General features: G+C 38.3%; 1 protein-coding gene across 1 annotated transcript in view; it reads right to left on the bottom strand.

The window, feature by feature from the left end:
* Nucleotides 1-24,972, bottom strand: part of KIAA1109 (KIAA1109 ortholog) — an 86,753-nt gene extending 61,781 nt beyond the window's left edge. Inside the window, exons 1-15 of the mRNA XM_030450371.1 lie at nt 24,874-24,972; nt 19,644-19,782; nt 17,084-17,200; nt 15,728-15,806; nt 15,006-15,070; nt 11,532-11,718; nt 10,303-10,384; nt 9,528-9,721; nt 6,533-6,612; nt 5,990-6,140; nt 4,022-4,178; nt 3,230-3,308; nt 2,367-2,458; nt 1,392-1,509; nt 158-313 (exon numbers count right to left, since the gene is read on the bottom strand). Of these exons, the coding sequence (XP_030306231.1) occupies nt 158-313; nt 1,392-1,509; nt 2,367-2,458; nt 3,230-3,308; nt 4,022-4,178; nt 5,990-6,140; nt 6,533-6,612; nt 9,528-9,721; nt 10,303-10,384; nt 11,532-11,718; nt 15,006-15,070; nt 15,728-15,806; nt 17,084-17,200; nt 19,644-19,740 (1,654 nt within the window). The 5' untranslated portion in view covers nt 19,741-19,782; nt 24,874-24,972. The remainder of the gene's footprint in view (nt 1-157; nt 314-1,391; nt 1,510-2,366; nt 2,459-3,229; nt 3,309-4,021; nt 4,179-5,989; nt 6,141-6,532; nt 6,613-9,527; nt 9,722-10,302; nt 10,385-11,531; nt 11,719-15,005; nt 15,071-15,727; nt 15,807-17,083; nt 17,201-19,643; nt 19,783-24,873) is intronic.
* Nucleotides 24,973-25,454: the final 482 nt, after the last annotated feature.

The raw sequence follows: 25,454 nt of genomic DNA, 5'->3' as shown, positions 1-25,454 counted from the left end.
ACAAAAGGGGTATTTATCACTGAATAAACATTTTTCTAGTTAAAGTTCCATAATTCTATTGTCACTACATACATGTAGTCCATAATTGGTGCATTTTTGTAGTATGTACTCTTCCTCCAGGTTTAATTAAAAAAAAAAAAAATCAATATGATCTCACCATTTTCTTGTTGTTTGGTGGAGCAGTCAATCCAGTTGTGTTGATTTGCTGCCCAAATCATTTCAAATTGATGAAACATGATTTTGAAATTCCACATATAAGGAACAAATGAAAAAATATCAGGTGCACTATCACTGGACCAGTCCTGGATCAAATCTAAATCCAAATAAAGTAATAAATGGCAAGTCAGTAGCAATCAGGTGAAAGATTTCTCCTTTTAAGTTTTTCGCTTCTCATAAATTGTACATCTTGACTGTTTGCTCATTTACAGAAAAATGAGAGCAGTATACAGTATCTATTTCTCAGGCACATATTCCACAGACACTTCTCTAACTCCATCTCTCACTTTCCACGTGCCATAGGATTAACTAAGATTTCTAATTTAGTTTTGTTCAGTAGCAAAGTTACACTCCTAAAAGCACTGGACTACCAGCTGCTTCCCTTTGGTTTTCCCTGTGTAGATTAGTCATATTAGCAAACAGCAAAACAGTTGTTGCTGTAGTGTGTTCATGTTTGCTACCAACAGATTTGTAAACTATGCTGTGCACTGCAGCTCTATGCAGATAATGGCTCTGGCCTCACTAGGATAACTTCATTATCATGGCACTATGCCTGCACTAATTAAGCCTTCCTTCGAGCAAGGCTAATTAGCTCAAGCAGTGCCATATTGATGGGGCTACATTTTTTCCATTATTGGAGCTGTAATTTTCAGCAACAGTTTGTTGATTCTGTATTACACTAGTTCTTTGTATGCACGTGTTCCTCCTCACAGCCAAAATCGTAAGGAGCAAATTACTTTCTTTTATCTGTCAGCCACAGGGACATGACCTAAAGCCTAAGTAGCTGAAAGTCAGTCATCCAGAGAGAGACCAAGAAATCAACATCCTAAGTAACAGACATTAAACAAATCAATAGCTCTCAAAGAAATTAACCTGAAATTTAAGGCTACATAACATAACTGTAGACCAAATTTAGTTTAAGTGGTAGAAAATTAAATTAATTGGTATCCAAATAAAACAATATGATGTACTTAAACACTTAGAAATAACAGAAAACATCAGGAATTTTGTCCTCCGGAACAATTTTAGGTAATTTACAAATATGAGACAATTTAATATGCAACTTATTTAGTAAAAAAAGTTATCTGACTTTGTACACCCGTGCAGAATTTGACAAGAAATTCTAAAGAAGGAATACTTCATTTGATGCACAACTAATTTAGTAAAGAAGTTACCTGTAAAGAAGCTTTTCTGAGCAAAGATAAAATGATAGGTTGCCTTATAAACCTCAAGTTCACACTGCCATGTCTGGGGCATGTTCCATATCCTGGGATAGCTGGCATTAATATGAAACTGTGGACAAAAAATTAAAGCATCAGGATTATTTGAAAAGATGACAATGCTTGACCCTGTAGCTCAGCAGTTTTCACATATATACTCTGCTGCATAATTAAAACTGTTTTCCTGCTGGAATGAACAGAAGGTCTCTCCAGTTCCATAATAATTTAATCTCTCTCCCTGTATGTGTTTGAAGGTCAAGTGTTAGTGTATTCATTTATTTGGAGAGGTATACTATGGACTTCTGACACATCTGTCACAGCAGACGTACCAAGCAATTTACAAACCAAAGTTTTCACTAAAAGTACTGCTTTCCAAGATACACTGAACTCTTTCAGGATACAGTATTTTTCAACAATTGATATGCTGCTCAGATTTGAACAATAAAAACATCACCTTAAGAGGTTAATTTAAAAAACAGTGAGAAAAGTAATCTTCAGAATTACAGTAAAGCAAAATACCAGGAGAACCAAATACTAACACACTATTCAATTAGGAGACTGAGCATTCTGAAGTACTTTTAAGTACTTATGCATGCACACTCTGTAGCACACCTAGTGAGTGTAATTATTTATTAAGGTAAAGCCTACAGAAACACATGGCTACACAGTAAACAAGGCATCCCTTCACTCCTTTCTCTAAACACATATAAATTGGTATATAAATCATGCAAGTCACTGAAAGTTACACATGTGCATAGTTGTGTGTATATATAAAAGCTCCTTATATATTAAGGTCTTGCAAAACATATTCAAAACAAGTATTTCTGTATTCTTTAAGAACCGAACGATCTGCTCCACAGATAAATATATATGTTCTTTATTTTAAATCCTCTAGAGAGTACAGCTTTATGACTCTTAGAGCAAACTTACAGCTAGCATTTCAGCTTCTAAGAGAGTCCTGTACTGCATACTGCTGGTGGCATCCACATGTAGAAGCTGCCCTTTAATTGTTGGTGAATATCCTAGCAAACAAAAAATACAAAACATTCAGACTTAAAGAGTTGCACACGTGTTTAAATAGTTTTCAGCAGTCCACTAACAGTCAAGAAATATCACCAAGGAAATTAGTTCTATAAAAATTCTGTCCTCTACTCCCTCTACTGCTTGCCAACAAAGAGCTTAATATGTTCTGTATTCACACAGAAGATGTGATAGAATTCTCCTTCCTGGGTCTGGCAAAACTTAAGTTTTAGAGACCTTGATTTAAGTTATAGAATATAACTAAAATATGCCAGAGAGAATCAAGAGAACAAAAAATTCAGCAAATGGCTTCAAGTCAGCCAGCAAGATGAGTATATACAAGAAACATACCTGTGATTCATCTTTATCTCCATCTTCAATTTTGGGGTTTGTTTTCTTTAAACATACTACTATTTAATTAGTTTTCATATTAAAATTCTCAGCATAATTCAACTACTACATTAATGCTATTGAAGAATTCTTTGATGGTGTTTGTCATCTGCTTTAATACACACAGTTAAATGATAAGCAGTCTAGCAGTTAAAGAGTTTGTGTTTATTAATTTAGAAAAAACATCAAGTTAACTATATAAATACATACTTGTTTTACTATCTTGAAATGAAATCTACAAGAAAACTTTTTCTTCCTTTACATGAGAAAACATTATTTCATAGGCACAGGAGAACAACACAAGACATTCACACACACATGAACTAAGATAAATAGTTCAGGAAAAACATAAGAAAAACAAATTAAGTTTAGCTGTAACTCACCGTTTTCACCTACTATCATGGGAATATTTATTTCCAAATATGAACCTGCACCAACATTCACATGTACAGCATTGGTTTCCTGTATTTCAAGACAGGAAAGACATTCAAACATTATTTATACATTTGATGCATTAATCAGTATAATTCATACCTATCACTATTCACAGCTGTATTAAGGCATCCAATGACTGAAGTCTTTTGTATCTTCACAAGAATTATTAATGAACTATCTATGTGCCCCAATACCAAGTAACATCAGTTTTAGGCTTAACAAATGTTGACTTAAGTCCATTAATAGAAATGGTGTAAGATACTCTGATCCAAGCCCTGAGAGGGTAGAGGAAATGGTTTTTCTCACACTACATTTTCTATCCCTTTCAAGTCACAAGAAAAAGAAAACAAGTGTATAATGAAGTCATGCCAGATCCCATTCATTAGAATAACAACAAGTAGAGGAAAAATCCAAACCTCTAAACACAATACACCTTTCCCCAGTAACATTAGATATGCACAGGAAATGTCCAGATCATGAATTTAGGAGCCAGCGTGGCATAAGATAAAGATTTAAGGCTTAACAGAAATTTACAATAAGCTAAAAAATAACAGTGTATCTCAGCCAATATTTGTCTTTGAAGAATATGCTTATAATTATGGAACTCTAAACTAAGTCACCAGCTTTTAAAAACACAGTTTTGTAAAAAACACCTGACACAAGAGGAACTAAGCACAACCCAAAAACACAGTTTAATCAGAGTAGACGAGTTATTTTCTAGGCAAGTTTGTGTTATTTACCCTATTTTTGGTAAAAAGTAAATCAATGGTAGCATCTGCAATAATATTCATCCGCAGCTCAAAAGCAAGAATTTGTCTTGGTTTCCCAGGCTGAGCAATTTCTGAGACTTTCATAACTTGGTAGTCTGGTGGGAAGAAAAACTTCCACAAGCAATCCCTAGTGGGAGGGGGAAAAAAAAAAGGTTGTGTTTATTCACAGAATATATATGTACACACACACAATTATGCAAATAGATGCATAAACACATTATTTTCCAATTAGCTGAGTCTTCAGACAACCAGTGCATGATTGGTAAGAAAGAATGCTTCTTTAAAATCTTGATCATGGGAGCCTTCCAACTCACTAGTGAATTACCAGTGACTTTTGGATAAAAGCCAGAAATGGACACAGCATAACTGATTTAGAACAAATCAAATATTTTCATTCAGATAACAAACATGAAAAGCTATGGTTTTTTGCTTATTATTCCTCATCTTTGGTTTACAAATCTGCAACAAAAACATACTAGGAAGTAATCTGTTTATGCTTCTGTTTGTGCATAAATAATTGATGCGATGCCCAAAAATAAACAAAATATGAAAACTTCAAGACCTCAGGATGGGAGTGAAATGAAGCCTACATTTCCAGATTTATGTCTGAACATGCAACTAGATGAAAGGAAAGCCACAGCAATAAAGCAGAGACAGCATTTCTCATCCAGCTCTAAAGGGAGTAGAAGTCTGTAAGGAGAGGTAGCAGTTCCCTGAACTCAGCACCTGATCACTACAGCAGCATAGAAGTTCTTTTGTTTTGTTTTTTTTAAAAAGCCAAAAAACACAATAACAACCCTCCTACAAATGCAATACCCAATACACAGTCAAAACTCTGTAGAAACCAAAGAACCAAGTTTCAGTATTTGCAGAATCCCTTGTACAAACTGAGAGTACAAATTCCACAAAACTCCTACACATCTGTGCTTCTAAAACCCCCAGACACTTCCCAAAATTCTGTCTTCTATAAATAGCAAAACGTAAAAATGCATATGCACCTATGAACTCCACACACTCTGCATAGACTGCAAACTCTCCTCTGCCTAGCCAGCTAAACCCACAAGCAGCACACCACTGCAGTGCAGGCTTTCTTGGTAAGTGTTAAAAATACAGTTTGTGATTACTGACTGTTCCTAGCAAAGCACTGTTCTGGAAATTGGCCTTTATCTCCTAAGTTCTCTGACAGTCCTATCTAATGACAACTCCATGGTCTGCCATTCTCACACTCCTAAGGGACAGCTCATCATCATCATTTCACAGGAGAATTAATGGAGGCCAAGAGAAGTATCAGTCTGTAATTAATAGGGGAAAAAGGGGACAGCATGGATTATGTCACTTTTACTTAATAGTCCTTTGCTCTCTAAACAATCTTATTGTCTCTACCAGAAATAGTCATGTGCAAAACATTGAGGGATAAATGAAAGTAGTAGACCTCTAGCCTAATATTCTGTCACTAAAATGTCTAGATAATAAATTCTTTGGGGAATACATCAAGTGATTGATTCTGCTATGCAAGAATAAATTACTCCCCCCTTATTATTTTCACAACCAGATTTGTTCTTCCATAAAATTGTCTCATCAATATGCAGTATATTCCCAACCATGAGCTACTAGGAGCTTAATATGTCTAAAGTTAACTAATTAAAAGGCTAAACCCTTAGGTATTTAACACTTCATCAATACTAAAACTACTTTGTTCAAAAAAATAGGAATATAATTTATTGATTTGATAATAGAAATTCACTGAGGGATCCTAACTTTGGAAGGCCCACCAGATAAACAACAATGAATTTACAAACTTTAAAACCATTGTAGCAGGACTGCCTGCCTCATATAAATTAGAAGTTTGAGCAATCAGACACTGAAAAACTTTAATATCTATTACTATTGAGAAGACATTCTAAAGATAAAAACTAAAGATGTAAATCATGGTAATACCTCTGCCTGTCAGCCCAAGGTCCATAGTTGAAATCTGTTCCTTTTCCACAAACAATGTCTAAACCCCAACATGGTGGCAGATCCTGTAATTTGCTGTCTTCATTGTTTGCTTCTCCATCAGTACTTTCCTCTGTCTCCTCTGGTACCAGACCTGTATTATGTAATACAATAACCAGATAGCATGAAAGAAGTCTTCATTAAAGTATCCTGATGAGGGCAACAATGTGGACAGAAGTCCTATTCCGAAGTGCTGCTCACCAATGTCAGGGACATGACATTACATGACATTACATGAAAAAACTCAAAAGTTGCAAACCACCATTAAACAAATGCAGCTCAAAATTTCACTCCCTTCTGAATATGAAAGACTTGAACTCTTTCCCATTTGCTTCAACTGAAGTTTTTTTCGCATTCAGAAAACATGACCTATGAATTTTGAAGGGTTCATAAGCACACTTATGAATGCTCTTATTGGCTCTGAAACATTATATTGACTCAGCACAAAGATTTTTCGGCATTAAAAAAAAAATTAAATGAAGGTACCTGGTTCATCCATATAGTAATAGATATCAACATCATTGGACTGCATTACAACAAAACCTTCACCCATCAGCCTCGGGGGTCTGTAAGGGAGAGAAGTGCAAAGGTCCAGGTTAAAAAGCAATGCACTGAGATTAGTCTTTATGAATTGAAGTAATCTGCATGAAACATATTAAGCATGATGGAAGAGACTACACGGGTCAGGCTCACTTGTAGCATATGAGTATTACACACTTAACCATGGAATCATTAATAAAACTGCTGCCTGTCTCATACAAGCCAACAGTGGAGATTCAATGTATGTGGACAAGAGTCAAGCCTGATGTGAATCCAGGACACCAGGCTCCCTCTGTCCACATGGGTTCTGCCAGCAGCCTGACTGCAGGCAGGAGCCACAGGCTGCCTTATCTGCCAGTCTTGTCACATTGCCAGTGGGGCGGATGGAACAGACCCAAGTGCCCAGGACACTCATGGTCTGTTGAAATGGAGCTGCTGTGCAGATTATAAACTTCTTTTCCCTCCCTATCATGCTGTGATTCCCAGGCTGCTACCTCAGACTAAATGAGCTTCTGATCTGGTCTCAAGTCTACTATCAAAAAGAAAGCCATCACATTGCTAGCCAGTGTCTACCCTGATTTGAAACAAGTACTGGAACATTATTTTGTTGTTGTTATTATTACATAAAGGAACTGAAAGTTCAGTTAACTGAAGCATTACAAGTTTCCTCTCCACAAAGACATTTCTGAAGTATTATAAGCCATGACCAAGTATCAAAGTTTTACTTTCAGTGTTTGTCTCCATGAAGGGTTCCTCTCTCCTTGTCCTATATTGTTCTTCCACCTGCTAATTGTTTTCTTACTAAAATAGCACGCTAAACCAAAGGGACAGGATATAGTCAGTAATTAGACCATTAGTTTAAAAAAAAAACATTTCCCTCAATATAAAAGGATCTAAGTGATAAAATTAACACCCAAAACTTCTTGTGGCACTGTTATACTACCATCCATTCCTTAGTCTTACCACGTGAATTTCCATAATACTACATTTTGTAGTAGAATAATGGTTATGATGCAAACATTTTGTTTTTACCACAAAAGACTTTGCTACTTCTAGAAATTGTTACAGCTTAACCAAAAAAAAAAAAAAAACCAAAACAAAAACAAACACACAAACAAACAAAAAAAATACACACACAAAAAAAGCAGTCCTGGGAAAGAAAGGTACTGAACTAGGCCACTAACCCACCAACTTCAGCAAATACATCTTATGACCCTTAGGTGATGGAGGCTGTAGGACACTAGAAACTCCACAACAGACCATTAGCAGAAGAAAAAAGAAAAAAAAAATGGCACTGAATTATAACAATATTAGAATTAAAATGTACTTCCTTATATCTACCCTACATTTCCACTTTGATCCTGCTGAGTCGCTGCTTTCCAAATTTCTTTAGTTTTCATATGCTTTTCCTAGCAAAGGTTTTGGGGTTTTGTGGGGGTTTTTGTTGGTGGTGGTGGATTTTTTTTGGTTTGGATTTTTTTTCCTTGGGTTTTGGAGGATTTATTTGCAAGAAGTGATGAAAATGTTGAGGTGTCTATAATCTGACAGTTTTCAAGGTGGGTTTTTGATGCCTGTATCCATTAGTCAGCCTGTTACAAATTGCATCAAGTCACTTAGCTGTTTTTTTGACATGGATTGCCTGCAGGAATTTCTGGAAGTTAAGCTTAATTTTTAAGCCAAAGAAGGGTAAGAGGACAGGCTCTAAAGATTCAAACATTCCCAGTTTGCAGTGAACTGGGTCATCTGTTGAATCAACTCAGTTAATTAGGTCATGTTTTCTGTACACATGGCATCCTTCAGCCACCAGGAGCTGTAGGGATGGTAACAATATAAAAAGAAAATACTTAGCAGAAGCAGGAGGGAAAGCTAATAGTTAAGTATCTTAATTCTATTTTGGTTTAATCTTGTTTGTTTTCATTATTAATTGCAGAAATTTCCTTTGTTATCATGTTGGCAGAGTAAGATTCTCTAGGCATCCACAGAATGTTACTTGAAGGCATATTACAGACAGCAGTATTTGGCTGATAAAAATCCAATTAAGGTACAGTCAAATCACGTACAGTTCATTTCCAAGGATCATGATTAATTTTCTGGACATTGATGCTTCGGAGGTATAGAATTGCTATACTCATTTTACATAAACTTACACATACAGTTGTGAAAGGATAGCAAACTTTGGGCTTTTTGACCAAATAAAGGCTGTGAAAGACTGAAATCTACGTTTCTCCAAATTATCTGTTGAATATGTATCATTGTAAGCATTAAATAAGATAGAGAAAACTATGCCTATGTTTCTCATACCATATAAATCAAGAATGTTAACGGAGTATGCACGGAACTGTCTTGCTGGTTAAAGTGTAATAAGATGAAAATTCTACCACCAAATCACTTTATGCAGGCAGCCTTTCTTTTCTTCGACTTTTTACCCTTTGGTTTGTTAAAGCTGCACAACCCCTCCTCTGCGGAACACATCAGTGTACAAGGACCAGCAATGCTGCTTCAGAAGATAAAATGATTTATACTACAGGGACTATTGTGCAGCTTTTGCCCATTATTGAAACATATTTTCCAAACCATTGGCAAATCAGCTCTGTAGAAGTCAACAGCTTAAGCCCTGCATTTATCCTAGTGCTGTCAAAGCCTATGTACAGCTGTAGTACCCAAGTGAAGGAAAATAAAGGTGAAAGTAGGGCGTTTATCACAGAGCAGAAACACACACACACAAAAAATTACTAATGAGACAGAAAACCAGTACTTTTCTCCATAAATAAAACAGTTTAAAGATCTAACATTTAAAACCTTTGGAGTGGTAGAACCCGCCAGTTATCTAAACACACCAAGAAAGATGAAGTCATGGAAACACAACCAACATTATTTTCTTCATTTTCTTAAAATATATAAAAAAATAATATGGAAACAAAACAAAAACCCCCGAACTTACTCATCATTTTGAAGACCAACATATCTTGGACTTGGGACCAGCATGACTCTAACATTTTCCAGTTTTCCTTTCACAATGTGCATAAACTGATCAAGGTGGCTTGAGGGTGGCTTTGTGGTATACGTCAAAAAAGCATCATCAAAGTTAATACAAAGTGTTTGTGGCTGGTAATGATTCCCAAATGCCAAGCGACCCTAAATCAAAAAGAAAACCCAGTTACTCACTATGCACTGCTCTTCTGTACTTATGCACTGCAGTTTAACCTGCAGTCATATGCACATAAATACCACGGACAAAAATCCTGGGCATAATCTGTGCATATCTAAAAACACTACCTTCTACATTAAGCTGTCAATATTTCATCTCCCAGGCTATTTGGGAGGCAATATCAACTTTAAGAACATGTCCAAATCCCCCTATTAGAAGAGATGGGGAAGAAACAAAAAAATAAGAGAAAAGCCAACACACCCCACATGGTACAACACGCATTACCTAGCCTAATTATTTGGTGATATTCTTGAAACCATCACAAGTTTAACATACAAGTATTCCCCAAAATAGGGAATATCAGAAACACGTTTTCAACAGCACCTGCAGGATTCGTGCCTGTTTCAGGTGATTGCCAGTAGTGTTACTGTAGAGCTTCTTTAAAGCATGAAGGGGAACAGAAATTCAAAAAGAACGTAAAAGAAAACCAAATGGCAAGCCAGATTTTTAAACATATACTGCTAAATATTTTCATCATCATCATCATCATCAGTGTCTTTTCACTTACCGTGCTCACATTGACTTTAATGACTGGAATAAGTGACCTCCATGAAGAAGAAGGGTCTTGAGATTCTGTTTTTACTTTAACACTGTGGGGAAAAAAACAAGTTTTATTATTTTGTCTTGTCTGCAGAAGAACCAACCAACCTTTCCCTCTAGAGGTCTTCAGTGCACAGCTGTCAGGGAACACTCCTCTTCTAAAGGACCTGCAGTAGTCTACTGCATACTCCAGAGCCTGTCAGCCTGTGCAGCTGTGCCTTGTGTGCTGATGGACTGGGCTGACACAGCCAGAAAACAAGTGTGGCATCTCTAACACAGAGCAACAGTTGAATAACCCTTCTTCAGGAAAACGCAGTCTGATCCAAGTATTTCCAAACCAATCCTTTCAGGTCTTTGGTGTGAGGTTTTTCATTTCCCAAGACCCATGGTACCAACAGGCAGAATAAGGGTGTAAGATGGGAACAAGGGGATACCTGCTCAGCAGCACAGCCTCATCCAAAGTCGGGTCTGACAGTGCCCTGCAGCTGCCCACTACATAATTTAGTAACACATACTGGCCTGGCCAGCAGCAGTGGAAGAATTCAGGCTCCTTAGATCTGCACTGCTCCTACTGATAAAGTAAATCTGGTGTGATTCTGCTCAGAGAGCCTTACTATAGAATGTCTGACTCCACTACACACAAGCCACACAGAACTCCTTACAGACCCACACCATGTTTTCTGAGGTACCCAAAAACAGGAATTAAGTAAGAAAAGAAGGCTTGCATAGCTATAAACAAACATACATCCCTGAAAAGGCTACTTGTGAAATCAGCTCATATTTGAAGGTCAAAAACCAGTTAGTGCTCCCAAAACCATACAGATCCTCACATTTTTTCTATTCTATGCCTTCAGCAGCTATAAATTCTACTGAGCAATATCATTATTATTCTGGAAACATAATCCTCTTTAACACACACTTCCTTTCCACATTGTGCTTCAAATAAATTTTTCAACCTGTCTCTGAGCATTAAACTAGGAGTGTCTGGTAGGGTTTTTTGCATTTTTTAATTATTATGGTAGAAACTCTGAGAAAAGGAAAAAGATTTAGACTGTCAGGCTTGTCAGAGCAATTTCTCTTTCAGCTGTGCTTCGGCCATTTGGCCTCTAAAGCATATGTTAACAAAGGATTACTCAATTAGTTCAGCACTCTGCAGAACAAAGCATCAACAAAATAGCAAAATGAGTAATAATTTACCTTTGAAGATTGGTGTGTGTTCTCTGCCTCCCGTTTACTTGTGCTTTTTCATCGTCTTTCTTTACTGGAATTATTGTGGGATCCAACCCAAATAGTTCTTGAAGTTGTCCATAAAGCTCAGAACGGTTGTACACATGAAATTCAAAGTCGTTCACCATAATATACAGCCTTGTTTCTGCCTTTGGATCTAATAAAATAGTAGGAAAACATGAACACTGCCTTGCAATTTTTCCAGTTTTTCAAATACACACATTTTGCAGAAACAACCTATGCAGTAGTGAACAGCTGCTGAAGTATATATAAAAAGCAGTAGAAAAAATCCTGTAAAATAAATACACTATTCCTAGAAATTCAGTAGAACTTGGCATGTTAGACAATTGTATACAAAATATAAAACCTAGAAGGCATTTCAGCCTTTGGTCACAATTTAAAAGTAAGTCCAAGCAGGAGCTGCACAAGATGATAGGTGAAGATTATTCACTCTCATACCTGAAAGAAAAAAAAGAAAAAAAAAAAAAGTCTCTCTTGATGCACAGCACAAAAGCCTTGGTGCCAACTTCTGCTTTTCAGCACACGTATAAGTACTTGAGACCAAATCAACCTCAAACTGAATGGTTCTCTAGCCAAGGTCTGTGGTAGAGCAATGCTGAACAGGGGAAAAAAAAAAGCAAAACCAAAAACACCACCAACAACAAAAAAACCCAAACAATTTTCTTTTACAGAGAAAGAGAAAGCATTAATATGCAAAACAAACATGAAGCATATTCATTTTGCAAAATGGGTCAACATTTTCTTAAATTTAAAAAAAAAAATTAAGTTTATTACCAGTTTGACTCTCTGATACTTAAAAACCAGTTTAACACCTGCTGATGGCATACAGAGCTGTTTCTGACATGTTTTGACATACTTTTGCCTTCAGTAGTATGACCTAATTATGTAGTTAATGTGAGGAAAAACTCGCACAATTTCCCCCTAATTGCCCATTTGAAAGAGTGCCCATTACACATGCACTCAAGAGACCCGAGCTGCTCCAAAACCTGATGTGCTCCAAGTCCAGCAGACTTTAGAAAGCTGAAATACCAATGGCCATTACAGCAGTGCCCAACTGCAACTCAGGGGGTACAAACTGAAGACATTTCTCACAGATATTGGAAATTGGGAAGTCAAGTGTACACCACTGCTGCTGTGGTCTGGGCCAAGAGAAAAAGGCAGCTGCTCAAAGGTCCAAGTCTAGAGACAGCTGCTTTAGTGAGTGCCCCCTCCCCTCCTTGCTCACAAACTCCTCTGCCCCCCAGTGTTTTGTGTCTATACAACACAGACCCAACAACAGAAACCCACTTCTTACTCAATGACGAGACATTTCTGTATCATTATAAAAAGAAGCAGATATATAACAAGTCTCCAGAAAGTACAGACATCACAGTTTTCTTGAACAAGAGACAGAGAAATACGTTGTTGAGTCAGTTTCAGTTCCTTCCTGTTTTCATAAAAGCACTTTCAAATCCCTTCTTTGGTAATGTTAACATGCATCAAGAAGATACAGGCAAAGGATGACATGGACAAAGATTAGGATACACAATTGTTCATCTGGGAGATCTCAGTATCATTAAGAACACAAGTAAATTTAATTTTTCAATTTCCTGCAGGCAAGCATTAGACTTCATTAACTAAATGAAATAATATGCAGTAATTCATTTTGTTAAAGGGACAACTACCTCTTTTTCTGAATAACAAAAAGATTTGATCTCCACACACAAATTTGGTTGCCTAAGATACTTTTGGAACAGGAAAAAAAAAAAAAAAAGTCAGAAGAGACAAGTAAATCTTTAGGTCATATAGCTAAATGATTCAAAGAAGTATATAGATAGGTCATGTAAAAGTTCTATCAACATTTGCTGGAATCAAGGTGAATAGCGTTGCTAAGGTTTTGACACTTGCCTCCTACAGAGTTTAATCAAGACATTATTTAAGTATTTGTATCACACCTAACCAAACAATTCAACATAAATATAACCATGAAATAAAACCTAATGGAAACATGAAAAAAGTTGCTCCAGACAATAAAAAATAGAGGAATTGATTCTGAAAACCATATTCCCCTTTCAGCAGAGTACTTCACAAACAACACTATCTGATTTTGAAACACAAAAATTTATTATCTGCTGTGGCACCTAAGCCAAGACACCTGGATGTGGCCTATTCACAATATAATCCTCCAACTTCTGTTCCTAAAACATTTCATTTCTCAAATATATGCAAAATCTGCTCTCAAGTCCCAGTATGATATAACCTAAAACGCAGGGCAGAAAGACAACCCACATACTTGGCTTTTTTATTAAGTTCTTTGAACACTGGTCTGACATGCCTGGTACAAATATAGTGCCCTGATGAAAAGGAGGTCAAGCTGAAGAACTGGAAATACAGGTTATCAATAGTCATTATCCTAACTTTTTCTGGATCAAACTTTTTCTTACGTGAGGAATTGCGATTAAGTCTTCATGAGAAGCATCCCAGGTACAGTGCAACCAAGTCTTAGAGCAACATTCACTTTAGATTCCAAAGATAGGCATACAATGCATCTGTTCTGATGCATTCTCAAGCACATCCCTTTAACAAAAAAGGTGATGCTAAGGACACCTGAAATGAGTTGAAAGGGAGTTCCCTGATGAAGGTCTCCAAGTATTTTGGGCTCCTTCACCAAACTCCCCTTTGTGCACAAAGGTCCTCCTTCCTCTAATACCCTAAATATCTCTGAAAAAAACAGCATAATATCACATTAGATCTACCCTAACAGGACTTTAAGTTTGTCATCACTAGGAAAAATCCCATTCCTGTTGCATTTTGTTATTAAAAGTAACCTTCACTTTGGTTACAGAACATTTTAAAAAAATTAAAAAATTAAAAAAAAAAAAATCAACAAAACACAGAACATCAACACAACACTCAGACAACAATTGCTTCTGCTTGTATCCAAGTCTTCATGAGACATATTTTTTCCAAGGAAAATACTAAAATATATAATTGTGTTTTTATAAAAGTCCGGTGGGGTTTTTAAATTGTTAATATCTCTGATTCAGCTTCCATGCTTTCCTATAGCAAAATATCAGCTTTATTTTTGCTTTATGAAGGATCTGTAGACTAAAACTAAAACATTGAAAATAAAATTACTTCCAGAACATAAGTCTCTCTTTATGAGTTATAAACTGCAATACAGGGTCTATTATGCTTAGACCACAGACAATAAAGGCTACTATTAAGGTTAGTCTTTTGTTTTAGGGGTTCAAATCCCTGATAATGAATCTGGTATTTATTTCCTTGTGTTGTTCTAGTCAGCTGGTTAAAAGGACCCACACCTTCTGATGATTCAGCGTGCTTCAGGCACATATTAACAGATCAATTGCATGCATCCAATTGTGCAAGGGAAGTATTTTTCTGTATACTTCTGAAACTTGGAAATCTTTTTGAGAAACTTACCATGCTGTTTCTGCTTAGGGTTGTACATCTTCCACCAGCGAAATATGATAAATCCATCTTGAATTCTAAATCAAATAGATCAGACAAAACAGAAGTTAAGAGAATGACAATCCAAAAATCCTACGTACAGATTCATGGCATGTTGCATTATGCAGTGTGGAGACCTGCAGTAGCAGTGGTGTACAAGCAATATTAAAGCAAAAAGCATTACAGCATAAACAACATGGTATATATGCAATTACTGCATTAGCTGAAACTTGTATAAAATCCCATATCATTTGCCTTCCCATGACTTTCCAAATTTAACTTTAATAATCAAAATGACAACAATTTTCTAGTGTGTGGTTCATGAAACAATTCTCAGTTCCAGTAAATGAAAACTACTTGGCCAAAATTGATTTCCAGATTAAAGAGTGGGAGTGTGAAGGAGGGAAAGACACTGATGAAAAATAGCTCTCCTTCAAACTCTGATGTGTTTTCTTTCACAAATGTTAAGGACAACTAGAATCTTATCCAATACTCACTTCCAACTGATAACACCCAAGCAGCAAATGGGCTAACACAAGTATCTAAGAAAGACCATCAAAAGGGTCAGTTTATGTCTAATAAGTATACTTATACTTCTTGTTAATTTTTAAGACAGTATTTTTATATGCATTATTTAGACATGTACTGTATTTGAAATCACTGTTCAGAAGAGTGACTCCCTAGGAAATCTGTACCTGATAGACATGTCCTCTGTGATGAAATAGATCTCACGAACCATGATTTTTCCAGACAGCACCGAGAACGAGAAGGAGCCTAGTGTGAGAGAAAGGGTTCACAGGATGTCATTTTTTTTAAATCAACATTACTCAATAGAAGTCAAGCTGTAAATCATGAAATTTAATCACTGTTGTGCTCTTACTGCTTAAGTTTATAAAGAATTGGCCATACATTTGACCAGCTATGTCCAGCCGTCTTTACTTTATAGCAACTTCACAGAAATAGTTTAATAAAACCCTACAGATCAGGTGTAGCAACCAATAAGTATTTCATCTACATCACTGTTCAGAAAGCTGGATTTGAAAATTATTTGGATTACACTTATTAAATTCTTGAGGGCATAAACCAATTATTGGAGGGTTCTCTTTGGCAGGGGATAATAGATGGTTGGAGGTTTTTTTAAGTTTTCACTAAATTCATGATCAATAGTTGCAAAAAAATATCCAGAAGTAAAATATCCATCATTCTGGAAAGCAGACAGAGGAAGGCATGGAATAATACATGAAAGAAAATCACAAGTGCAATCAGACTGGTGTAATGGGACACAGCCCTCTGTGACTCAGCATCAGATATTTTTGTAATGTGGGTGAGCACCCAAGTGATTTGCACTGACCTGTTTTATTAAAAAATGTTTTAAAATATTTTAAAAATTAATGGATTTCCATGCAAATGTTCTAGGCAGTAAAAATTCTACATATCACAGTCCCAGTATGGATTAACATGATTAGTTGTTCTGACAGCTTATTTAGAGAGCAAGGACATTGCCATAGCAGAGATGAGGCTTGAGACTCTGCTGTGCCCCTCTGAGCCTGCTCCAGCAGTTGCTACCCACACTTCAGATGCCCTAAAACCCACCTCAAAGGTGTAGAGGAGTGGGGGGCTGCACCCCTCAACACCAAATTATGAGATATTTCAGAAACAATTCATGCAGGGTCCATGAGGGATGGAGGTCATTCTTCTCCTCCTAGGACTCTAACCATTATGATTTAGGGCTTTGAAAAACAGATAATGAAAAAGGCACAGATTTTCACTACACAAAATATACAGGCTAAACATAAAGTAAACTTGACATAAAATTAAATGCCCATCAAGTGAACCTTAACATAAAATGAAACTTCAGTGAAAAAGGGAGGGGTTTTCTATCTATATCAAGCATGATACTGAACTTTTTCTCTTCTTGAACTAAATCCACGCTGACCATTTTCAAATTATTGTAATGAAGGAATGCCTTGGTTTTACTTAGCATTTCTAACAAAATGAAATTAAAAAAAAAGCAGTAGATATACAGTGGCATTACAGTAATTATAACTTACCAATATGGATGTAGCCATTTTTATATAATCTGTTAAGAACCAATGTTAAAATGAGTCCAATGTTCCGGGAATTATAGTAAGTTAGGTAGATAATCCATCCACAAGACAATATTGTTGCTGTTGAAAGATTTAAACGAATTAAATATTTTGAAGTATGCTGACCTAGATAAAAGCCTTACCTATTGAGACTATAAAGAACAAGAACAATCTTCCTACTGTCAAAAAACTTGGAAGCTGAGAGAACATTTTAATGGGTGCTTTCAGAGAGATGGTGTAAAAAAGGTGTAAAGAGATGGGGAGAAAATAGAAAAGGAAACAGGAAGCTCAGTTCCATTTCCAACATAAGAAAAAAAGAAGTCCTTCTGAAAACCTGCAAAAAGCAACACATATTTCATTGCATCATCCCTTATCATCCAGTAATTTAAATTTTGTGGACTAAATCATAACAGTCATTTATTTTAACAGAAATCATACTGCTTTCTTTCTCCACCTTTCTCCAAAGCATGACCTGGAACTTAAATTTTTAGTCTTTCATATCTTAGCCCAGAAAGCAACATTATTATGTCTGAAATCTTTTCCTAAGTTGCTATATCCTGACAGTCCCTGGGTTAACAGAAATCTGGCAACAGTTCAAGGATGGAATTCGATAGGAAAAAAAGAAAACAGCAATCCAATGAGAAACATGTTAAAAAAAAAAATAGGTCTGCTAATCCCCACGGTAATTTTTACTTCAGTTGATTAAGAGCTAGTAACCTATTTCTAACTATGAGGGTTCTCAAACCTTCCAGAAGGATAAACCCAGAAGGAATGGGACTGCCAGGGAAAGGAATACTTCTAACTCATTTTACTGATAATTACCATTCTGTTTCATCCACAGCAGAGTATGACAAAAAGTGATTTTTGTATTTGAGGTATTTCTACTCATTATACTAATGAACTTTGTAACAGAACTTTTTAATTTATGTACATGCTTCATACTGAAAATCTTAGATTAACTGTGCCATTAATGGAAAAAGTGCAGAAAGTCATACGGGCATGATGCCTTCACTCTGCAGACTTCAGATGCCTAGTCAAAAAACCAAAACCATCAAAAAACAAAAACAGCCTGTCCTTTAACTGCTCCTTCACTTTTGTAGTGGGATGTTCAACTGCTGTGTAACAACACCTGTGCTTTGATGAAAGATGAGGTAGAAGAGAAAGACTTTTGACTTTGTCTTCTCCTTACTGGAAAACTGATTCCATGGAGCCAAAATTCAAGCAGCTCATACACACAGGAGGCAGGTAAGCTGCTTGACACATAAAACACATCAGATCTGTGTGAGTGGTTACACAGAAAGAAGACAAGGAAGGCTAGAGCTACATGTCATGAAAGAAACTGTTCTTAACTTTCACTGAAGGCACACTCCCAGGACAGTGTTCACCTCCCCTCACTTTCAGGTGAGTATGTTACTTGCTGCTGGTCTATCAGTGCAGGGAGAAAGGTGGGATGACTCATATTCAAGTAATAAATTTGAGACCAAAGTTCAACACTAACTACACCTAACTTCTAAAAACCTAAAGTCAGGAAGGAACCCTCTTAATGTGACATATGCTGAGAAAAACCAGCAACAAGTGCAGTCTTGAGGCACTACAATCCTAATCCACTGCCTTTACCACTAGTTTCAACTCTGCCACAAATTGTAGCCTATTCTTTTATCTCCTCTCACCAGATCAGTCTCTGCTGTTAAATGACAGACCACATAAATTCTCAACATCTCTTTATTCTTGATTTTAAAAGCCTCTTCATTGAAACTACATGCAAGCTACATTTCAAAAGCTTTATTATACATGATTTTAAGAAATTATTCTAAAATTGAGCAACAGCTCTTTGAGAAACATGTTCATTTCTAGAATTCATCACCTGTTTCACCATTTCCTACACCATCCCTCACTCCAGGTCCAAGAATGAAGGCTGAAAAGTAGGTATTATCTACCTTTGGAAAAGTCAGAATTCATCACATACTTCTAGCACTCTCATCCAGACCTGAACACCACTTCATTTTTATGAACACATGTTCATAGATTCAGAAAGTAAAAGTACCTACACACAAACCTAACCAATAGCACTATTGTTATAGAAAAGCCAGCATACCTAAATAAGCACATTTACAACAGCTCATAACCAAGTATGTGATGATTTGGCTTAAGGGCTTATTGAGGCACATGATTTAGACCAGAAGTTAAGTCACTAAACACTTTATATCACTTTATATGGTATTCAAGCTATACCATATAAAATGGCATAGCAGTATAATAAAGTTACTGTATACGCATGACATGCATTACAATGCTAATCCTTTGTTATGGTATAACAATGATCACCAGATTATTCTGATGCTATTTCTTTTCTTTCTGAATTATTTAGGTAGCCTTGTTACACCTTACTACACAGCTATGTGACAAATGAAACCATTTTCAGTGTTCTGACATAATTTGGTAAGAAATTAAATACTGGTATGACAGCCTTTAGAGAAGGCACACAGACAAAAACATTTAACAAAAAAGATTAGATTCACCTTACCTACTAACAACCAAACAACATTGGAGTCATGTTCTGTGAGGAAGTCTTCCAACTGTGTGATGCTTGGGACAAAGCTATCGTTCTTCCTTTGATCCATTGCTAAGTTGTTTTTACTGGTTTTGCTCCAGCACCTATAGAACTGAAGGGAAAAAAACAATCAAAAAAACACCCACTAAAATTAGTAACAAGTACAGTATAGTTTGAAGAAAAATAAGCACATACCATGTTAAATAATCTCTAGCAGTCTGTTTCACACAAGTACCAATTTACTTGGTTTATTCCTTCAATAGCATCTTAACATCTTCCTTATTCTCAGCTACCCTTTCTTCTACTCTAGAGCTCCAAAAACACTTCCACTCATCTCTGCTGAAATAGGCAGTTTCCAGGCACCTGCTTCCCTAGAACAACTCATATATCAACAAAATGCCAAACTACACTCTCCAGATTTATGACCCTAAATGCTCTGTACAGCATATAATAGCAAAGGAATTTACAAAGACATTGAACCACAGCAGTACTTCAAAGGTAAGTGAACATGCAAGTGAGCCTCCTAACATTCAAAAAAGGAATACAAACCAAGACTGAAACCCTGCCTGCATGGCAAAGCTGAAGGAGACTCTTTCAGGAGCTATGGAAAATTCCCATAACCTCCTAATCCATCAGTTCTGCTTAAGGATGAATTGCCATCATCTTACAAAAAGTGACTGCATAGTGTCTGTTCTAGAGCAAGAATCCAGTCCTTCTCATCTTACTTATTCAAATCACCTATAAATCACTTTGCAACCGGGTTATATTAATTAAGTGTGATTAGCAGGGAGTAGCTCAACTCAGTAACATCTTCAATTACACAACAGTATTTTGCTTGCATTAGATTCATGTAAAGTTTTCTAACTTGGATATTAGCTGTCAAGCATTCTTAAAAGAATCTAAGCATCAATTCTGCTTTTTAAAAAAAAAAAAACAAACCACCACAACAAAACCAAAACACTTTCAGATCCTGGTATCCTGACTTCCTAGCAGTATTCAATGTTTAAAAAATCTTTAAAACTTTTTTTTAAATGTGGTTATTTCTTTTCTTTATGAAGTGCCTGACGCTCTCAGTCAAAAGCTCTAGAACAGAAAACTAAGTTGGGAAGGCCTTAGTTTTTGAGCAGCATGACATCTAGAGTAATCAGTAATTAGAAGTGTTAGCAAGAAAACTAACAATATATCCAGTTTTTCCTGTAATATCCACACTACCTCTCACTCATAACTTGGGTGGCCAAGTGCAGGTGGATTGCCGAGTGCTGCAGGACTTAAATCTCTGGGTACAGTATATACAGCATGGAAGGCATCATCTGCTTCCTAATGCAAGTTGACATGTGGGTTTTTTATTAAGGTACTGTGAATGTCTTAAAGCAAATCACAGTGCATTATGTGATTTAATTTGTTGTTCTAACAGCCTTCTAAAACAAGGGCTTCTTTTAAGTGTGTGTGTGTGACGGTTATTATTCCTCTTTGTAGGGAAACTAAGTTAGTAGCTTCTTTATCATCCCTACTGGAAGTGATGTCTGGTGTATTGGCATTGGATTTTTTGTTGTTTGCTTCTGTTTATTACTTTCATGTTCTTTCCTCCCCATTTCATTCCCTCTTACAGTAAACATAATGAACAAATTGTTAGCACTTATTCTTCGGACTCCCATTTTAGTTCAAAACATAGGCTTTTAGGTCAATGTACTGTGTATACCCAAAGGCAGGGAAGAAACAAGTGCAATAAAGGTGGGGGGTTTTCAGCTTTTTCCTCATTTTCATTTCAAGTTATGAGTGAGAGGTAGTGTGGATATTACAGGAAAAACTGGATATATTGTTAGTTTTCTTGCTAACACTTCTAATTACTGATTATTCTCAAGATGTAATGCTGCTCAAAAACTAAGGTCTTCCCAACTAAGTTTTCTCTTGACTGAGAGCATTATTTCCTGCAAAACATTGACTGTGTTGCACTTTGCAGGAACAGTGACTCAAAGGTTGAGGAGCCTGTAGTTTACATTTATGTTGCTACTGTATTCTTCTGAAGTACAAATACACTATCCAAATCTTAAAGAACTAGGTTTGGAGTCTGAATCTTACTAACTGTTGACACAAACAAGAAAGCACACCAAAGAGAACAAGAAACCCTGAACCTCACATTTACCTCCCTGCGCTTATTTGCACCATTTTCCTGTTCTCTGTTACAGTTTATGGGATGAGCTCAGTTAAAATGGCGGAAAACCATTCAAAACCATGACAAGTGTTTTGGTTAACTTGCCTTCCCCTCTGCTTTTTTCTTTTTTGCTTTTTTCCTAAGCACACCTTGACTATTCAGTATGTGACTTGGGGCTCTCGTTAACCATAACTGTTCATACATGCAAAAAGTATTAGCTTTCTCCTGGGAGAAGAGAAAGATTCTGTGGAACTCAAATGACAGAATGCCAATACTTGTATTTATCTACACAGCAGTCCTTTAAAACATCATGTGGTCTTTTTCTGCAAATGAGATGTCCAGAGCAAGGAGACTTACAGCCAAATCCTCTATTTATGATGCCCCAACTCAAACACTTGGGGCCTGCTTTTCAGGCTATGTTTAGAGCACTTAGCGTGTTCAAAGCAGACAGCAGACTGTCTTGAAGATGTGAGGGTTCAATAGTGTTGAGGATTTGCTCCTCCTGGTCAGACAGGCATTCTTTATAGCAGAAACACACAGTTAACACACTTTCAAAAATGATTTTTAATTACTTTTGTCACACATCAATCCATTTCTCTCAGTAGTAAGATGACACAAGGGATGTTACAATCCTGAAGGAAGTGCTTCATTTGCAGCCTGCTTCCAGCATTCCAAACTTGATCTAATTTTCACAGCAAATATTCTACTGACAAGATGCACACAGCAATTCTGCCCTCTAACACATTGCATCCTCTTTGTACCTTATACCCAAATAAAAAGTAACTTTTTTTTTTAAGCAAAGTAGTAAAACTCAGGCCTATTCTCTTGCCCTCTGCTATTGCTGCAGGTAACAACAGCAGTAAACTGTAAACAAACTAAACAACTGCTCTAATTATACTGATGAAATCTTGCTACAACCTTCCGCTGAGCTGAAACCACAGCACGGAAGCACAAATCCTAACAACAGAACCTAGAGGATTCTATTCTCAGTAGAACAGAAATACAGTAGAAATAAACAAGAACTCTTCTTACGTACACACATGTATAAAAAAATATATTCCTTTTTGGGTTTGGTCTCAACAACAAGCAATGGCTTTTTCCCCCTTCTTTTTTTTAAAATCTGAACTGCTGCATTGTACCTCTGAAACATTCTATGAAATCAAGTCTTCTGCACCCTACCTATTATTTTTTCTTCAGAACTACTTCCTTTAAATTTATTCTCTGACACATCACCACAGTTTGAGCCATAAAGGAAACTAAAAATGAGTTTCACAGCTACATATACCATCATCCTTAGTGAACTACATATAGGTCTTCATTAGCATCTGTCCCAGCCCACAGCCAGCCCATGGATTTTGGTGGAGCAACAAGTGCTCTAAGAAGTTATGAAGAAGATAAGAAGTTAGTAGGAAAAGGCAGAGTATCTCAACACGACTATAAATACAGGATAACTCTGCAAACTGCTAACTCCAAGCAGTCAACTTTTGCCTACTTCCCACGAGACAAAATGATGCAAAAGGACAATTACCTGAGAGCAGCTGATGCACATTTCACATGCCAAAGTTTTCTAACAGCATTCCCAAAAGCAGTGACTCAGTTAAGCTTGCCACACACGTGAGGATGAAAGCCCCCTCTAGAGAAGTCCTGGAGGTGCAGGTACCTTCCCCCAATCAACCCCAGGCAATGCATGACCAAAATCTACTCATTTATGAACACTGTCAAATTGTGCATATTAAGTTCATGATGCTAAGCAAATATCTTCAAACATCTGTTTAGAGAACTGCTTAATCAGGCCTTAAACCCAATTTTATCAAATACTGTTTGAATAACCTGTTAACACACTTTCAGAAGTCAGAGGGCCACTCCCTCATATAATTCAGTTTTTCTCCCCAGGTGCCAAAATTTCTGTCCCAACTGTTGATCTGGTCATTATGTTTTACACATAAAAACTGTAAAAAAAGACTGCATTGCTACAATTAATAAAAGCAAGAAAAAAAGTATAATTAACTAATTAAATTATACAACAGAAGAACTGCCATGGCAGCAATCACGTGTATTTTCTTAGTAAGCCTGATAAGATTATGCACATAGATATATCTGTTGCAGTTAACTCTGGAAGTTTCCTTAAAGTTCAGTGAAGGCTGCTGTGGAGGTGTTTCTTAAGATGGGAAACAAATCCAGATATAGTTTATACCTGGGATATTTACTACATAGTGAATGTTAAATTGTCCTCCACCCTATCAACTTTTTAAGAGCACATGAAATTCATAAATTACATCAGAATTTTTTTTTGTTGACAATGTGAAATGCATTCTGTGTTAAGTGTGTGTGTGCCTGTGTGTGTCTGTGTGGGTGTGTGCTTCTGTGTGTGCCTCCCTGGGTGTGTAGGTGTGTCTCAGACCCCGTCGGGGCCGCAGGTGCTGGCAGAGTCACCTCTCACCAGCCAGGGAAAGGAAAACGAAACTTTCCTCACAGACCAAACAAAACTGGAAGCACCTGAACTCCTGGCCACTGACCTGATGCTCTTTCTACAGGGCGTAACCCTACAAAAGACACATGCAATGGGGAAAAGACAAACCAAAAACCCAGCCAGGAACCCGTGAAACCCAGTTCCTCACGCACCGCTCCCAGGAGAGCGGCGGGGCAGGGCGAGGCCCGCCCGTTCCGGCAGCTCTCCCGCCCCCTGTCCGCAGGCAGCAGCACGCGGGGGTCGCCGCTTCCTCAGGACCGGCGGAGCGCGAGGCGAGGCGCGGGCCCCCCGAGCCCTCCCCGGCCCGGCCGCGCCCCACTCCACAGAACCCTCTCCCCGGCCCAGCGGAGACCCGTGCCGGCTCCACGGGGCTGCCGAGCAGCACCCAGCTCCTCTCAGAGCCGCTCCGCGGGAGAGTTGCTTTTCCCCTCACAGAGGCCGCCGGCGGCGCGGCCTGACAGGCCCAGAGACAGCGGCGGGGCCGAACCCTCCGCACCACCCCGGTGGCTCCACAGCGGGCCGAGCCCGGCCCGGCCCGGCCCCGCCTGCCGCGAACCGCCACCGCCGACCCCCGCACTTACGCCATCGCCCTCCGCGACAGCTTCACCACAGATCCGGAAGCGGCGGCGACAGCGGCGGCTGCCGAGCCCTCCGGTACCTCACGGCGACGGCCAGGCAGGGCCGCCCCGCCCACAGCGCCGCCGGAGCCAACGGCGAGGCGCCACCGGCCGGCGGGGCCAATGGTACGGGCGGCGGCTCCCAGAGGGGGCGGGAAGAAGGGGCAACACCGCCAATCGCAATGGGCGGCGGCCACGGGTGGTGTGCGCGGGAAGGGCGGGGCGGGGCGGGGCGGCCTCTCCCGTCCCCTCACAGCGGGCGCGGGGTGGGGGAGAGGCGCTGCGCGTGCGCAGGCGGAGGCAGAGGCGCAGCTGAGGGGCCGTGGGCGGCACCGGGAGCCGGGATCTGGCGTCGTGGGTCCGGTGCAGGTACCGGTACACACGGGTCCTCATTTGCAGTCTCTCCGGCCGTTCGTGCACCTGACGGACGTGTCCGCCGCCGGCACAGCCACGTTTGAAGCGTCCCGTGAGGTGAATCGCTGCCGTGCGGCCTTCCGCCGCCGAGCACAGGCCGTAGGGCTGAGGGCCCGCTCGATCCCCAGCAC

The sequence above is a fragment of the Calypte anna genome, chromosome 4B (assembly GCF_003957555.1).
Source record: "Calypte anna isolate BGI_N300 chromosome 4B, bCalAnn1_v1.p, whole genome shotgun sequence".
Lineage (NCBI taxonomy): Eukaryota > Metazoa > Chordata > Aves > Apodiformes > Trochilidae > Calypte > Calypte anna.
The sequence above is the reverse complement of the archived record's forward strand: the minus strand, read 5'-3'. Positions and strand labels throughout refer to the sequence as shown.